This window comes from Miniopterus schreibersii (genome assembly GCF_964146895.1).
Source record: "Miniopterus schreibersii genome assembly, chromosome: 15".
Classification (NCBI taxonomy): domain Eukaryota; kingdom Metazoa; phylum Chordata; class Mammalia; order Chiroptera; family Miniopteridae; genus Miniopterus; species Miniopterus schreibersii.
This window is the reverse complement of record NC_138115.1, coordinates 3,572,483-3,590,929: the sequence shown is the minus strand read 5'-3', so window position 1 is coordinate 3,590,929 and position 18,447 is coordinate 3,572,483. Positions and strand designations below refer to the sequence as shown.

At 42.5% G+C, this 18,447-nt stretch overlaps 1 protein-coding gene across 12 annotated transcripts in view; it reads left to right on the top strand.

The window, feature by feature from the left end:
- The window catches only part of MITF (melanocyte inducing transcription factor), a 209,892-nt gene that overhangs the window by 103,653 nt on the left and 87,792 nt on the right, over positions 1-18,447 (top strand). For 2 of the 12 annotated variants that reach the window (XM_081159159.1, XM_081159154.1), the window contains exon 1: positions 15,144-15,215. The exons of 9 other annotated variants lie outside the window; for them this stretch is intronic. In XM_081159159.1, the coding sequence (XP_081015285.1) occupies positions 15,160-15,215 (56 nt within the window). In that variant the 5' untranslated portion in view covers positions 15,144-15,159. Of the gene's footprint in view, positions 1-15,094; positions 15,216-18,447 lie in introns of those variants that run through there. One more of the 12 variants, XM_081159155.1, reaches the window with a different exon arrangement.

Genomic DNA, 18,447 nt, shown 5'->3' with positions numbered 1-18,447 from the left:
CTAGCATTTCCAAAGAAAACAGTAGCCCATGGTTTAAAAATGGTAATGTCCACTAATAGAATTCACATAGCTTTTAAATGGGACCATCTCTTGTACAGAGAAATATATTGTCTATACTTCAAATTTTAATAAGCATGAAAAAAATATCATTGCTTCGGGCAGTCACACTGGGAGATACTCAGGAAATATGAGGTATAATCACAGGTAAAGGGGTAAATATGCCAGCATTTATGTGTCCAAATCATGTTACCTTTTTATTTTTATTTTATTTTTTATGATCTGCCAACTATTTTATTTAAAGTGTGTTTTTGTTTGAGGTGACCGTTTGAGTAGCAGGTGTTTTTTTTCCAATTATAGTTGACATTTAATTATATTTTATATTAGTTTCAGGTGTACAGCATAGTGGTTAGACATTTATATAGTTGACAAAGTGTTCCCCTTGATAAGTCTAGTGCCCATCTGGCACCCTACATAGTAATTACAGTATTACTGACTATATTCCCTGTGCTGTACTCTACATCCCCATGACTCTTCTATAACTGCCAATTTGTACTTCTTTATCCCTTCACTTTTCTCACCCAGCTCCCCAAGGCCCCTCCCCTCTGGCAGCCCTCAGTCTGTTCTCTGTATCTATGGGTCTGTTTGTGTTCGCTTATTTACTTTGCTCTTTAGAGTCCACATATAGGTGAGATCACATGGTATGTGCCTTCGTTGACTGACTTGTTTTTCACTGAGCATAACATGCTCTAGGTCTGTCCATGCTGTCACAAACGGTAAAACTTCATTCTTTTTTATGGCCAAGTAGTATTCCGTTGTGTATGTGTCCCACAGCTTCCTTACACAATTATCTACTGATGGGCACTTAGGTTGCTTCCATATCTTGCCTATTGTAAATAGCACTGTAGTGAACATAGGGGTGCATATGTCTTTTCAAATTAGTGTTTTGGATTTCTTTGGATAAATACCCAGAAGTGGTATTTAAGGTTATAAGGCAGTTATTTGACAGTTATAATGCTGTTTCATTTTTAAGTTTTTGAGGAAACTCCATCCTGCTTTCTACAGTGGTTGTACCAGTCTGCCTTCCCACTAACAGTGCACGAGGGCTCCCTTTTCGCCACATTGTTGCCAGCATGTGGTGTTTGTTGATTTGTTGATGGTAGCCATTCTGATAGGTGTGAGGTGATACCTCATCTTTGTTTTAATTTGCATCTCTCTGATGATTAGTTACATTGAGCATCTTTATATGCCTATTGGCATCTTTATATGTCCTCTTTGGAGAAATGTCTATTCAGGTCCTTTGCCCATTTTTTAATTGGATCGTTTGTTTTTTTGTTGTAAGTTGTATGAGTTCCTTATAAATTTTGGTTATTAACCCCTTATCAGATGTGTCGTTAGTGAATATCTTTTCTCATTCAGTGGGCTGTCTTTTCGTCTTGTTGATGGTTTCCTTTGCTGTAAAAAACTTCTTAGTTTGATGTGGTCCCATTTGTTTAATTTTCTTTGTTTCCCTTGCCCAAGGAGATACATCAGAAAAAAATATTACTAAGAGTAATATTAGAGGGTGTACTGCCTATGTTTTCTTCTAGGATTTTTATGGTTTCGGTTTTGAGTTCATTCTCGTATATGGTGTACGAAGGTGATCCAGAGTAGAGCTGGAGCTCTCAGGGAGGGCGCTGTCAGATTCAGAGCTCGGCAGGAAGTGGGACCAGTGCTGGTTTTGGATTAGGACTTGTTTCCCACTTACCTTCTTTAAAAGAGAACGTGGCCACTAGTCTTTGGCTCTGGCATGGGGTAAGGAATGGCCTCCTCTGACTGTCAGCGTGGTTTCCAGGCTCCATATCTTCTACATGGAAAATCTGTCAAGGAGCGGAGCAGTGGCTCCCACCTGAGCACATCCCATGGGAGGAGAAGACGAGCTGAGCCTGTTCCTCGGGAATACTGACTGCCCTGGAGTAAGCCGGCATTTTCCTACAGCACTATCAGCAGTACTTCAAACTCCAGCACACTGCTTAAGCATTTGAAACCAAGCCTGTGTCTTGTTTTGTATTTTCTCTCTGGAAATTGCAAGGAGGTGGCCTTAAAAGAAGTAAATTAAAAAAAAAAAAGGCAGCCCCCGCCAAAAAAAGGTGATCTAATTTTATTTTTTTGCATACATATGCATTTCTGTTTGACACATCCCAAGGGGTGGAATTAGTGGACGACAGGCATGCGCTCGTTCGGCTTTGGCAGATCTGCAAACCCTTCCGAAGACCGGGCGTTCACAGCCTCAGCAGCAGCGCTGGGCGGCCTGGCCGCTCTGTTGCGCCAGCATTTGCTGACCCACCTCTGTTCCTGTTTACTGAGGAATGTGTAGGGTTGCTGATAGAAAGGGGCTCTGAGCACATGAGGAGTTCCCCAGGCAAGAGCAACTACCCAAGCGAGAGCACCTGGCTGGGGTTAGAGAATGAGCTCGTTGTTTATATTGCGTGAGATACAGCAGTTAAGACTAGAAAGGTCAGTTGGCCTTAATTGCCAGTTTAAAACGACATTTGAAGTTCATTCATTCTAGGTTGATGGACCATTCACTTTATTAAAGTAGTTGCAATAAAACAGCAATGCCGAGCTCCAAGAAGAGTTATCTAGTAGGAGGGTGGGAAATATTGAGAGGAGTGGGGAGGAACCTGAGCAGTGTGGGCCAGAGCGGAGTCATGGCAGAATCGCTGTGAGGACAGGGGAGATGGAGGTGGTGGTGCAGGTAACACTGACCCGTGACCCGACAGTGAGGGCCAAGGGGAAAGAAGAGTAAGAGATGCCTCTGACCTGGTGCTACCGTGACCAGTTGTGTCGGGTTTACTGTTATGCTCCGAATGAGCCACCTGTACCTGCTTTCTTTACTTGTGTACTTCCCTTACGCTCCTTACTCTCCATGTTTCTTTAAATATCATTAAATATAATGATACATACAGGAAATGTCTAAAACCTCCTGGCTTAGTAAAGAACAACTGAATTGTGTGAACCCGCTATGTCTTGAGATACAGAGCACTCTCAGAGCCTCACCTTCGGTCACACCCTCTTCCCTACCCACGCGGTGTTAACTGCCATCCTGAGTTTTAGGTTGTCACTGCTTTGCCTTTCATTATCGTTTTACTGTCTGAAGTCTCTGAAGTATTGTTTGAACTGTAAGATGGAATCATATGGAAGTGTTCTATGTGACTTACCTTTTTTCATTCAACATTATTTTTTATTTAATCCAGGTAGGGACATATAGTCGATCTTCATCCATTCTCACAGTTGCGTAGTGGTCCATTGTGTCTAAAATCCTCAATTTATTAATCCATTTCCCCTAATCTTTATTCCCTGTACGATGGCTTTAATCACTCAAAATAATTTTTACATATTGACCCAAATCCTGTGGCGCTCGTGAAAGCCTCAGTTACATCAGTGTACTGTGTCCCACAGACTTAAAAGATGTCTTAGAAACATACTGACATTTTTGCTTAATTATTTCGTGCTTACAGTGAGTTGGAACTACTTAGTCCTCCTGTATAGGAGAGGTGCTTCTCCTAAAACAGAGTTTCTGCACCTCAGCTCTCTTGACATTTGGGGCAGGATATTGTCTGTTGAGGGGACTGTCCTGTGCGCTGCAGGGTGTTTGGCAGCTGCCCTAGCCTCTGCTCACTAGATGTCAAAGCACCCCCCCCTCGGCCATTTGTAACAGCCCAGGAGTCTCCAGATATTGTCACATGTCCCCTGGGGACAAAATCATCCCCAGTTGAGAATCACTGCCTTAATTTATTAGTTGCTAATGAAAAGGCCCCAGGTTAGTGACTGTCAACAGTGGTACATTATTGTCTTATACAGTGGACCTTCCCCTGGTCCAGGAGGTCAGCCATTTCCTCTTGCAAGTGTGTTAGCAGTTTCCCTTGGTGCTGGCCACTGTTTTCTATTTTCCCCCCAACTGTGAGCCTCCTTTCTACCTACCTCTGATGCTCTTTGCCATAACAACTCCTCTCCTAGCGATTATTTTTTTTGTGTCTAATGAGACAATCATGTTCACTGCATTTATAAATTGCTTCCATATCCCCCAAAGCAAAAAAATCAAGTATTTTTTTGAAATTGTCAGTTTAAAACTCATACATATTTAATAAACTGAAGTTAAAAATGCCAGTGAACTATAAGATGTACATGTTTTGAACACACATTTTTATAGCATAATTGAGTTTAATATTAATTTGGACTTAAGGGTCATACAAAATAATCTGGAATGGTAAAACAAGGAGACTTTAGATCTTTAAAAGGAAAATTTAAGAAATTTACATTAAATTTACATTATATTTAAGTTGTGTTACATTATAATTAGCTAATTAATATTAATAGGAAGAAGCAAAAAGGAGGCTAGACATTATACGCATGGTCATCTGGGCAGCTTCACCAGGAAGCTACAACTTTACACTCCCCAGGGAACCACAAGGGGGAGGGATCCAACAAAGGGGAGATGGGTTTATGCACAATAAAGTTAGGGTGACATAAGGAAGGAGCCGTCAGCCTAACCTGGAACAGAGAACGTTGGCCAGAGGGGACAGAGCCATTGCAAGCCCATGAAAATTTGGGGATACATAATCCCAGGACAAAGGAATTCTCGCTCCCTGGTTGCTCTTTTGTCCCTGTTTCACTCCAGTGTCCTTGCATTTGCCCGTGTTCCTAGAAGCCGCATGGCCCGCAGCCATGCAGACCCCACAAACGATGGACTGATGGACTATAGCTGGGAACACAAGCTAAGCTAGCCTGATGCTGCACTGGACTGTGAAAATATGGAATGGAAACTCTGGGCAACAGCTTTAATCCTAGTCCTGTGTCTGAGGACATAGCAGGATGTCTTCCATGGCGGGACAGAGGGAGAGGGGACCTTGGAAACTCAGGGGTGTGATTCCACACAAATAAATGCCACCCATTCTCCCATGTGAGTCTCAGAAAACTCCTTTCCTATGACATTGCAAGAACTCCACTTTCACTGGCAGCAGGTGGGGACACAGAGCTCCCCACCAATAACAGTGGTACACAGCTTGCCTATAACTCTGTGTATGGATTTTTTTCAAGTGCCACACAAACCTGTGCATGAGTCCCGAAGCTCTATAAAGTTGGCTCCATCTAGTGTATGAAGGGAGTATGGAGCTGGGGAATCTGTCCTAGGGCACTCATGGCCACTTCCTTAGGAAAGTAGGAAAACCCAAACCCAAACAGAACTGGACTGTAAGCTCTCTTTGTGCCCCAGGAGATAACACCAGCAGAAAGTGACCTTCACAGCCTGAGTGGAGAGGTCGTTAGGTATTGAAACATCAACATCCAGCGTGCCTGGCCTTGTGCTCCATTGTGATATTCTTGGCCCCACTTGGCCAGGTCCCTACTCTTCCTGTGTAGAATCATATCTGAGTGTCATGCCTATTTACCACAGTTAGGGAGCGATTAGGGCCAGGCCTATTAGATGCTGATTTCAGAATCCTACATGATTATTAGACTGAAATTTTCTGGAGCTGTTAAGTTCTCACTACAATAGAGCAGGCCACTGTTTCTGGGCTGTGTTTTATTTACCCTGCTTCTGCTGTGGGACTGTGGCCTATTCATGTCTCTCAGTCAGTGTTTCCCAGATTTTGGCATTCTCCTGCTAACTTCGACTTTTGCCCCCTTTAAAAAATTAAAAATATGCTTTATTTATTTATTTAAAACCTGACCAGCGGTTGAACCCACAACCTTGGTGTATGAAGACGATGCTCTAACCAACTGAGCTATCTGGCCAGGGCCTAAAAATATATTTTAAAGGAGATGTTATAATAAATGGAAACCACAAATGGAAGTAAAATAAATATAATGGAATTGGAAAACTGTTAGAGTCTTACTAGGTGTATTGTCTGAAAGGGCCTGAGGTCTGAGCTTTTTTTGTTACAAAGGGCAAGTGTTAGGAGATTGAAGACATATTAGCATCAAACAGAGACTTTTCCTGGGAGGAAAGAAATTTGAAAGGGCCTCTCTCATTGTACAATTCCATGGTTATTTAGTGCCCAGACTGTGTGTCTGGGTTTGAGATCATCTTATATCCCACACTTGTGGAGACTCTCCTCAGGGTTTACCGTCTTTGCCAAAGGAAGTTTGTCATTCTTTCCCAAATTTCCAAAGGCCTTGTTTCGCCTAGAAAGCCTTTTTGAATAATTCTTTTCTTTCCTGAGTGTTTTCTAACTTCTCCCATTAGCAAGTGTAAATTGTGCTGATTTGTTTTTTTTTCCTTGTAACCACATTTTTCACTCTTTTCCAGCTAGATTTAGTTATTTGAGGACAAACACTGGTTCTTTATGTTTCTTTCTAGTCAGTGTCATTAATTTAACTCTTGCTTGTATAAATATTTAGGGAAGCCTCCTTCTTTCCCTCTTTTGTTTTGTTTGGTTTTAGAGGGAGATCATGGCCAAAAGTGGCCAGAAAAAAGCACTTTGGCCGGTTAACTAATCATTTAACCCATTGACAGATAGTTATTGGGCACCTTCTCTGGTCTAGGCTTGTGTGTGATTCAGGAATGAAGAGGGAACTCAACAGACTGGTTTATGCCCTGTGGAATTCTGAATCCAGGGTGCAGTGCTGGGAAAAGGCAGCTCCAGTGCTTAGAACTGGTTTGCTTTTGGGATCCTTGGGTGGCTCACAAAACTTGGACCAGAGAACTGCAGTGAGAGGTGCACTCTGGAGTTTCAGCCCCAGGTCTGCACCTGCTCATTAACCTCTTGACTTTGGGTAAATACCCACCTCACTCCCTGCCCCTGTTTCTTTATTTAAATGAAAAGAGGTTAAACACGAGGCGTGATGTGCCATTATGAGTACAGGTACCAGTGGGATATGATGAATCTGTCTCCCTCCCCCTTTTATAAATGAGGCAGAAACATGATCTCACATTTTAAAATTGTCAAATTCTCTGCCTGGTACACTAGGAAATAAAAATATGTTGTCCAGTATAGAAACAAACATTCTCGTTAATGGGAATAACATTGTGGATGGTGCTTGAAAATTGCAAATCCGTGCATTTTGCAGATTGTCAGTTTAAGTTAATGAATGATTTGAACATTCAGAGTTGTTCCAGAATAGTTCTCTCTCTGGAATCTAAGGTCTATGATATATCACTGAGACATAAGCACATTGAGCAGTGCCTGGGACATAGTAAGTATTCAATAAATATTTGTTGAATAAATGTGTTTTAATAAGAATATCAAGTTTTCTTTTAGTCATCATCTTGTCCATATATTTTAAAAATGAACCAATGTTGCCCAGCCAGCATGGCTCAGCGGTTGAGCATCCACCTAGGATCCAGGAGATCGCAGTTTGATTCCCGGTCAGGGCACGTGCCCGGGTTGAGGGCTCCATCCCCAGTAGAGGGTGAGCAGGAGGCAGCCGATCAGTGACTCTCATCATTGATGTTTCTATCTCTCTCTCTCTCCTTCTCCATTCCTCTCTCTGAAATCAATAAAGACATATATTTTTTTTAAATGAACCAACATTATTTGATCTAAGGAGCAAGGAAAGCTTGAATGGAAGTGGTTATTATCTGCATCTGCATTACTTTCCTTGCCTGTGATACCTGGCAGGTAATTAATACTTAGTAAACATTAAAGAAATAATTAGGTAGCTTATTTAGGCACTTTTTTTTTAAGGACACATGACTTAATTTTTTAAAGCAAAGATTTAATTTTTCCTTTTTGTCATTTCATGGCAGTATAACTTGAAATTACACAGGCTCTTAATTTAAAATGTTGATTATTTTATTTTCATGTTTTACTGTTACCATAAATGTACACTTAGATTATAGGCAGGACATCCAAGGGTATAAATGAGAATCAGCTGCTAATGTGTATTGAGTTTATTATGATCGATTGGATTTAATGAACAGGAAGGATTTCTTTGCAAATATTATTTTCCTCATTTTACTTTATTTTTTTAAAATCCCAATCCAAAGATATGTTCTTACTGATTTCATTGAAGAAGGGAGAGAGAGAGAGAGTAACAACGATGTGAGAGAGAAACATCAACCAGTTGCCTTCCATACATGCCCTGACCAGAGATCGAACCCACAACCTGGCTATGTGCCCTGACTGGAAATTGAACCCCCTATCTTTCAGTGTACAGGACAGTGCTCCAAACAACTGAGCCACACTGGCCAGGCCTATGTTTGTCATTTTAAATCCTGTCTGCCCAGTGTAACTGAAACAGGATGTCATTAGTGTAAGAGTGGTATTAAGATGCTTTAGGAGTTTGGGAATTTTGACTGTTAACACAAACTTACCATAAGGTGATCTATTGAACGCAGACTGGTTACAGTTTTGCTTATTTAAATACATGCTTTCCTGCTTGAATTCTGGATATGTTTATATAGTAAAATACAAGTTAAAAACATGTTTGATACATGGAGTGAGAGCAGAAGGTTCCCTGGGCTAGAACTTTTTGTCTGTAGCTAAGACAGCCATTGAAATGGCATAATTAGTCAACCACTATGAGAGGTTATAGATCACCTCCAGCATCTTCAGTTCTTAGTTACTCATTTTGAATATATTATTCAGAAATTTCTCTAGACCTTTCTAAGCTTATATGTATTTTGGATTCATACCATCTCTTCAGTTATCAAGTTTCAAAAATATCTTCACAGTTGCTTCCAAATAATGACTTGTATTTCCCTATAGCTTGAGGCTCTGTACCTCTGTCAGGGCCGACTTCCTTCCCTGCAGGGTTCTCAAAGAGGCCTTGTTCCTGGCATAACACGCACCAAGTGATATTTTTTTCAAGCACTGTACTAAGAACTTTTCATAACTTACCTCACTTCGTCATCACATTAGTCTATTAAATAGTTGATATTAATATCCCCATTTTGCAGATGCAGAGATTAAGCGACTTGCCCAAGGTAAAGCTAAATGGGGGTTGCCTTTATGTGTGTGTCTGCATGGTGCCACCACACTAGGCTGTCTCCAGGTGGAATGTGGGGCTAAGTTTCTGTCTGTGGGAGACACAGCAGCTGTCCACTCATGGATAGTGGACCATCCAGAGGATGGCTGAGCTACTCACGCCCTGGTATCTCATTAAGAGATGGAAACTTGGGAAGGGTGGAGTCACCTTCCTTAGCACCCAGGTCCTGAGCCAAGGTGGAGGCCACTTTAATAGCCAAACATATTGCTTTAACATATTTTACTCTCTTGACTCTTGCTCTGGAGAAAAAGAGACTGATGTCTTAGATGATGATGCAGCGGCATGTGCTCTACTTCAGTCCTCACACCCTTAAGAGGGTGGCAAAGACTTCCTATGTGCTTACTTGCTTTTCTGTCTTTAATTAATTTTTAAAAAGCACTGCAATGAAAGAGAGGTCCACATTTTTATTTTTAAGTGAGTTAGGAGATAAACACTAAGTGGAGAGAAAAATGCACAATTTTAAAGTCCCGAAGTAGAAGATTTTGTTTATTGTGAAGTCACATTGTGAGTAGCTTTGGGCCCCCACGGTGGCGGCAGCATTATCTTTTCCTGTTTAAATAATGAAAGTAAATTGCAGTTTTACTAAAATTGTCCCTTGAAGAAATACCTTCAAAATGGCCTCATCTCCTGAGTGTTTCCCTCAACAACTCTGTGTTGCCTCATGAATTTGGTTTACATTTAGATTGTGGTCTGCTTATTGCAAATGCCCTGTTGCCTTTTTAAGATAAGAAACAGCCTCCAAATAGCCCTTAGTGCAGGAACAAATATTTCTTTTAAAGTGAACCCTAAGAGAGACAATATCAGAGTTCAAGATAGGAAATTAATCTGTTGTGTAGGTTAATTTTACTATATTATTAACTATTTTGCTGTATTAAATGGAAGGCCAGCCTATTATTTCATGTATTTCTCCCTTCAATTGCTTAACAATTTACTTCAGAGGGAACTTGAGATGCCTCTTTGTAGATTATACTTTTATTCTCAGGACAGATTTTTCTAAACAGTTTTTTGATAATTAATTTTTCCCTTTGGATGTTTGTATAAGCATCTGAGCAGTTCTTTAACAATGTTGCGTGAGCATCAATCCAGTTTACCTGGGTCTTGTCTGTATTTCCTTTAAGACCTTAGAAGGCATCTTTTTGTGCCAGCTATGACGAGCAGTCTTTCAGAAGATGCTGCTCCATCGTTGCTACTGGGAGACTTGGTTCTTGGTAGTAGAAAAAAATGAAAACAGAATGGAAGAGATAAAGGTGATTGAGTAGTACTGAACAGTTACTTCTGCAGATAGGTAGTCATTAGAAATTTCCTTTAGTCACTGCTGTGAGAGTATCAAATTAGAACTGCTGGGTCCATTCCTTGTAACTTTGTGTCCCAATACTTTATGGAAAGTTAGTTCTGTTCAGCAACTACAAGACTCCAAAGAGTATACAATTGTGTGTCTCATTTATGCCTTCCTAATTAGTCGACTTCCTTCCTAATTAATTAAATGCCACCCTCAAATTATACTTCACAGGCCCTTCCTTACCTGATCATTTCCCTCCCTCCTTCCCTCCCTCCCAGCAAATATTTATTGAGTACTTACTGTATGCCAGTCACTGAGAATAAAATAAGTACAAAGGACCCTGCCCTCAAGGATAAAAGACAGTTAAACAAATAAAGGGATTGCCAGTTGGATTAAGTGCCATTAAAGAAAGAAACAAATATTTTCTGAGAAAGCACAAAAGAGGTGGGTGCTTCTGCTTCAGGTGAGATGAGCAGGGAGGACCCTTGGGGGAAGAGGTGCCACCCTTGAGCCCTCACCTGAAAGAGAAGGGGAGCGGCCACGGGTGTGAGTCCCAGGAGCAGGCATTGGTCCCTCCCCACTCTCTGTAGGTGGTAGGTGACAGGCCTGCGTGTGTGAGCTGTGGTTCTCTGGGGCGAGCCCCTGGAAGCTGACCCTCTCACACCTTCTCTCTTGCCTTCCCAGAGCGCTGTGCACAGCTTGATGGCATGTGCAGAGAGGAGGGGTGTTTGGTACTCTGAGAGAACTCTTGGAGTTTCTAACCACTTTCATGGTCCTCTTTTAATTACTTCATAATGAGGCTTTCAGTAATGTTCAAAAGACACCCATAATCATTCCCAGTGGACACTTTAAGGAATTAAACTGAAGAGTGCAGCCTTCTTTATTCCACAGATAAAGAGAGCTTACATTCTTGGGTATTTTCCTGCCACTCTTAGAAAGATAATCTACATAGAATACATTGTTTATAATTATATACATTACAGTATGTTATATATTACTGGTTCCCAGGCCTGACTTTACATTAGACTTTTATGAGAATCTTAAAAAAAAAATACAGAATCCCAAACCATACCCCTGTAGAGTTTCATTTAGTTGTTTGTTTCAGGAAAAGTCCATGACATTTAGGATTTTAAATGCTCCTGAGTTGATTTTAAGGGGGTGGTATGGGGAGAAGGGTCCCCAGGTGCTCCTGATAGGACTGTAGGCCTGGGCCCCGCTGGTTGAGGTCGTGTTGAAACGTGGAACCTGGCAGGTGCTTTCTCAGGCGGGTGGAGGATCCTGTTCCTGCTCATAGTCTGGGCACATGTCAGGCCCTCAGTGGGAAGGAGCGTGTGGCAGCGAGTGCAGGTGGGATTCACTGAGAAGGGCAGTGATTGTCGGAAGAAAAGAGAGAAGAAAAACTGTGTGCTTTGGGAGCAATCAACCATTTGATACCCAACTAAAATAAGAGGAATTCTGGCACAAAGCGGCATTCTCCTTCTCTCCTGCAGGGTTTTGGGCAGGACAAGCAATGCCTCTTCCGTCTTTTCTGACCCATTCAACACAGTGATTGAAGTTTCCTCCCCAAAAGATTCTGAGGCCCAAATTTCATATCCAGAGAAAAAGTTGGCCTCTCTCTGGGACGGTTAATAGTTTTAAATTCCATTTTAGTCCAGGTCATCTTTGCAAAGGCCAGTAAAAATTCTGATGGCTCTAGTTGATTTGCTGGAATTTGGGGCAAGAAGTAGTAATTAAGATTTGAAATGCATTAGAGTACAGGCAATATTTTTATTTTGCATTCACTGTTTTATTTTTTAAAATATCCCTTTTTCTTTACTCTCATATTTTAGTTTGTGTTTGAATTTGGGATTTGTGTATTTACACAGACATGTGCACGTGTGTGTGTACATATATACATTTGTATATGCACTTGGGGTACTCATCTGGGCTGTACAAATGTGCACAAGAGACTTGCTTACATGTTATAGACTAATTCATTGTATAGAAATCTATTAAACACTGACCAAGGACTGTTATTCCACTGGGCTCTAGGGATATGATGGAAAACCAAACCGATATGGCTCCTGCTGCTCAGAAGACACTTGTTGAATAGTGGGGTGGCTACTGGAGGAGCAGAGTTTTAGTTCTGGGTGTGTGTGTAACATTTCATGAATTCTTCAGATGGTGGCAGACATGCACATTAAAGTCAAGGTTTATTCTGTTTGCTGGTGGCTGTTTCACTGCTGTGTCCAAGAAGACCTTAAAGAGCACTGGTGTATCATAGATCTTCCTAAGTACCATTAATAAGCTGAGCACATGCCCTTTAATAGTACTTTTATTTAAATACTATGTAAGTAGTCAATAGATAGCTTTCTTGGGGTTGTTCAGGATAAAGAGCTAGGTGATGTCATTATGTCATTGTCTGAACATGCCAGGGAAGTGCTTGCACCATAGCAGGTGCCTCCTGGAAGGGCTGGAATTTGTTCCAGTGATTTCATGGTCACTGGAAAGCCCATGGAGGGAACAGATTTTCCTGTGTGTAAGCAGGTAATAAGTCAGGGGTTCAGTTCTAACATGTACCTGGCTATCTTGTCACTTAATGCAGTTACAAGTAGTATGGTGGGAGAGAGTCCAGCTCGGCTTTTTAGAAATAATCCCCTAAAAGCCCTGCTTTGATCATCTCCTGCCTCTCTACCTTCCTTGATCTCCGGCTTGCTCTGTTTCTGGTAAAGGTGAATCCAGATAATGGGCCTAACCACAAGCACAAGAGCTGTGCTTTAACTGGGGGCTTCACTGTGTGTCAGACCACGCCAGCCACGCTGCACACGCCACCTCCTGATCTCTGACAGAAGCTGGGGGGTGGCCCCGAGCCTCGGCCCTTTCTCAGTGAAGAAACCGGCACAGGAATTCTGCACAAGGTCACAGGATATGCAAGAGGTGGGGTTTCCACCTGGATAAGTTGACACCAGAGCCCGTGTTGTGACTTTTTCTGCCAAGGGCAGGAGGAGGAGGGGTGAGGAGGCTTGAAGGGGACAGTGCGGCATCTGCGTCTCTTGCGTCTCTTACCCCAGCCCCGCATGCCCCAGCATGTAGGAGGGCCTGGGTGAACATGGTTAATGAAGACCATCGCGGTATCGGCCTGCGTTCCCCACCCACCTCCATTCTTTCTGCTCACTGGCCTTTAATTCTACAGTAGTCTGCCCACTTCTGCCCACCCTCCTTCCCTCTGGCCCTCCTCCCATGAGCTGCCGTGGCTCCTACCAGGACCGGCAGTGTCATCTTGCCCCTTCTCCAGTCGGTTCTCAATATCGCAGCTAGAGGGACCTTTCTGAAAACTCGGATCTGAGCCCATTGCTCCCCTGGTTACAGCCCCACAGTGGTTCCTGACATCTTGGATCAAACGCTTTCTGGCCTACGGGCCCTGGCTGCTCTGGGCCCCTCACAGCTTTGGTCTCATGGATGCAGAGCTTTCTTCTCTCAGCACCCTTCAGTCGCAGTGGGTCTTCCTTCTGACTTCCCACCTCAGGGCTTTTGCAAATGTTGTTACCCTTCTCAGAGAACTGTTCTTCCATGCACCCCCTTGCACCCCCGCTCAGAGTCAGCCCAGAGGTCCTGCCCTAAGGGGGAGCCTTTTCTGACCCTTGCATTTTAAGCTTTCCAGCTCCCTGAAGCAGTTAGCGCACGTGTCATTATATATCTGTGTGCTTATTTCGTGTGTGTCCCACTTAAACTCCAAGAATTTACACAGCGCCTGATGGAGTAAGTGTCCCATAAATATGCATTAAACAAAGAATGAATGAATGAAAAATGCACAAAATAAAAAGAGCCAGAAATGGCTTGTCTGAGACTCCTGGCTGGCTGGTCCTATTATTAAAGGGAAGTTAAAAAATATAACTTGATCACAATATGGGATCAGAGACTGCTGATGGCTCACAGAGATGGCCTTGTTTTCCAGGCATTTACTTTGGACAAAGTCTTAGGCACAGAGATAAAGTAACTTACTCAGAGCCCACAGCTGGTCAGATGTCGTCTGACCTCTGAGTTGTGTGTGGGGAGAAAGGTGCATATTTTCCTCTCTCTGCAGGACACCCCTGGTATGCCCAGCCCACAGGAGCTGCATCAAGATCTGATAATACTGGTATTTTCACATCAGAATGTTAGTGTCTTTTAAGAGTACATATTTTTTGTGTCTTTTCTTCTTGTACGCCAGTGTCTTCAGAGTTTAATTAGATGCCAGTCTAAGAATGCCTGGATTTATAGCCTAAAGATGGCTATGTCCTAAAAGGGGGTACCCATGATAAGAAGCAGTTTGCCTTTGCCTCTCACGGGGAGTGGGCAAGGACAGCCTTCCTTGTGTTCTTGGGATCTGAGGGGAAGGAATACTGTCAGCAGGAGGGCATGCACAATTTATCAAGCTCCAGTTCCAAAAATGCCCACTCATGGGTGCAGAGCAGCGAGGTGTGTGATGAACTGATACCTGAGATGCCCCACCTCTGAAGGGGCACAAGCAACCCCACAGCCCTCCCGGATTCTGTGACTCTGTTAAGTGCTAAAAATTCACTGGTATGTGAAATTCTCTTTCCTTTTGAGTTCTCTAAGAATGCTCAGGGCCGCAAGCCTCAACCTTACCTGCACTCGGGAGTGCCCAGCGAGCATCGGTGGCTCGCCTGGCCGGGGCTGGTGCCTGGCCTGCCCGGGTCCTTGCAGAGCCCTGTGCCGTGTGAGGCAGCATTTTTGTCCTGCAGGTACAGTAGGTACTGGATTAAACAAGTCTGCTGTTGCAGACAGACACCAGGCACCTTAAGCAGGAGCTGTGTTTGGATTGGAGTTTCCAGGGCCTTATCAGGAGCCACCCCTAGTGACACAGCCAGTGCCAGAGCTCACTTTGACTTTCACTCTCCGCCAAGGGCTTGCAGAGCACCGAGCAGGAAAAGATGGAGGCGCTGAGAGTTCAGATGTTCATGCCCTGCGCCTTTGAAAGCTTGTATCTGTAAGTGAGGTCTCATGCTGGAAATAACCCAGGGACCACTTAACAGGAGTTTTTTTTTAAGGGGGAGGCCAGGGAAAGGGAAGGTTATTTGGGGGAGTTAAAAATACTGAAACTGTTACTTTGTGACTGTGGCTTTCCCCAGCTTGGCTGTGCCCCTAGGAGGTGGATATGACAAGGAGAACTTCGAATGTGGGGGATCGAAATGCTAGCCTCTCTGCGTTTTTGTTTAAAAGCAAATGTTGGTCTTAAATTCAAAATGCCCAGAAATGTCTGCTTGAAAAGCCTGAGAACAGAGCTTGATTCATGATTACAGGGTAGACTATATGTAGTCTAGCATTGTTATGAATTGAAAAGGATTTTCTCAGTAAAGAGTGTGCTTAATAGTAACATTTGTCAGAACTGTTCCATTGCAGGTACTCCTCCTCTCTCCTCCTCTCTCATTCCTGACTGTGAACAGTCAGCAGTTGCATTAATATACACCTCCTTTGCATTTCTATACATTGACTGTTTTCTCTTGGAGAAGAAAACACAACATCCAAACGTCAGAATCATGTGCCTGGAATATACATATAGAACGAATTGGAAATAGTCAGTTTCAAAGAAATACTAAAACGGGGGAATACTAAACGGATACCTCTCCCCACCTTCTTGAACATTTACTTTCAGCGTTAGGTGATAAGATTTGACAACAATACCAAAAGCTGGGTCCCTAAGTGAATAGGCATTGAAGCAGATCAACTCATGCAAAAGCCACCCTGGAGCTTAATAATTATTTAGGAGCCTTCCTGGGTCGTGAGAGAGGCTCTGATTAAGTCGACAAGCTCCATGCTCAGCAGCTTGTGAAGGTGTGTTTAAAGGCGGCGAGAAAATGGAAAAATACTACATGTAGCTGAACTATTTTGAGAATCTGATTATTAAAAAAAATTCCCACAAATTTAAGTATGGTTCAAGTTCATCGTGTTCAGAGTTATATCTTAAAAAGTCTTAATAGCTGTTAAAATGATTTTTAATTTCTTGTGCTAGTTTTGCTGTTTTGAATTTGCTTTTATAGATTTTTTATACTGTGTGTCATTAAAACAATTTAATTACTTATCCCTCTAAAATGATAAGCATTTCTATGAACAAAGTATATGTAATTATGTATTTAAAATGTCATCACACTAGAAATTTCTGCTTTGTAAATCAGATAATAGTGAGATGATAATCGCCCCTGTGATTCATACTCCATAAGAATGTCCTTTATAACTTAATAATTTTTAAAATATTAATTTTAAATTAATGGCTGTCATGAGTGGCTAAAGCATGTCATTCTGATGCAGCCTAAGAACAGTGGTGATGTCACCCTTGAATGTGCACCCAAATTAATTCTTGATTTCAACAACTTTTGCTTAATTATTTTGAATTTTTTGTTCTGGTTCACTAAAATACTTGCCGTGGGAGCATGCTTCCCCTATAAACTTTCAGAATGAAATTCTTAGCACATATCTTTGACAAAACTTGTTCACTGAGCTGTTGCCCATTAACTTCTTTGTGCCTGTTATTTCAGGGAGGGCATATACTGTGGATTAATTATTTCTTCTGTATTTTCCTCTAGGAAAGCAAAGGGACACTATAGCAACATTGAGAGTTTTGGCTTTCTAGAAAATAACTTCAGTTTTCACTAGTGGAGAGAAGCTGAGATAGATACTCAGAGAAGGCGAGTGCAGGAATTAAAACACAGTAGGGAAGAAATCACAGCCAAACTTTTACTGGTCGTCTGCATGGGGTGTGGGCCAGCATTCACTAACACACTTAGTTCTCAGAGCCACTCCAAGACAGAGGCGCTTTTTCTGCCTCCATTTTGCGATGAGAACATTGAGGTTTGGGCAGGTGAAGTCACAGCTGAAAAAGGCAGAGCCGGGATTTCACCTGGGCATTCCTGCTCCAGGGCTCCCGCTTTTCTCTGTGCGTGCTATGGATTTTCATTCAGGATCCTAAGTGAATTGATATTTCTTCCTCTCCCTTTTTATTGATGGGTCTCCCCAAGCCCCGATTCCTGAATTACCCAAACTTTAACTCATTCAGCTGTTGAGGGGGCACAAATAGTCCAATGCTACAGTATTTGTCTCTCAAGTGTATTTCCTTGTGTCAAATTAACTACTGATTATAAGGCAACCGTTTGAGGGAGGAGAAAACTCTATTACATATATACATAGATTATAAGATCTGTTTTGACTTGGAAAGTCTTAAAATGCGAAGGGAAACTTTGTCTTAGAATTAAGGAAATACAGTCTCTAGAGCTCAGATGTCCTTGGAAAACTGTGTCTCTCTCCTGAATGATTTAATCCGCTGGTTTGAGTGAAGGTCTTCCAACACCAAGCTTCTAGTATTATCTGACTTTATGAGGTGGGGTATTTGTTAGGATAGGGACACCAGATTTACCCATTGAACATATATTTATTTCATCCCACTATGTGCCAGATATTCGTCTCGGTGCTGGGGAGTCTGGATGTGAATAAAACAGAAATTCCTACCCTCATGAATGACCAGGTATATTCCAGCCCCATCGTTAAGTCAGGGGAGGGGCTCACCCTCACCGTCCAAAATGGATGCTGAGCTCCTGCCGTTACAGCCAGATTCTAGGGGATATGATTGCAGAAGTTTCAAAGAACAGTATATCTCTTTAAGGAGAGTTCCTGGAGGTGCCACATGACACTGCTGCTTAAATCTTTTTGGCAAAACTTAGTCCTGAAGCCAGGCTAGTTGCTGGAAAGCTGGGGGATGTTGTAGGTGGCAGTGTACCAGCCCACACGAGGAGAGAACAGGAATGGATAGTAGGTTGGCTGAGCTGTAACTCTGGCTGAAACTGTGATGATATTTTTTTCAAAATAACTAGTATTTTCTAAAATGTCACAAAAAGCGTTTGTGGTACACCAGAGCACATCAGACTGGCGTAAGCAGAAACGGAGAGTGGCCTGGTAAATCGACATCCACCACGCAGGCTTAGCCAGGCGTCAGGGATGGCGTGATGCAGGCGCTCACTGTCCAAGCACCAGCTCCTCCTCCGTTCGTCCTTCTCAGTTCTCTGTTCCCTTTCATCTACTCTGGCTTTTTTTTTCAGACAGGCCCAGAAAGTTTCAAATTCACATTCTACATTCTACCATTTTTCCAAACCTTAGTATAAAGAGAGTTATTCTACCCCAGTAGTTCTCGTCAAAGGCATAGGGCTGACTCTTACTGGATCACCTTGTAG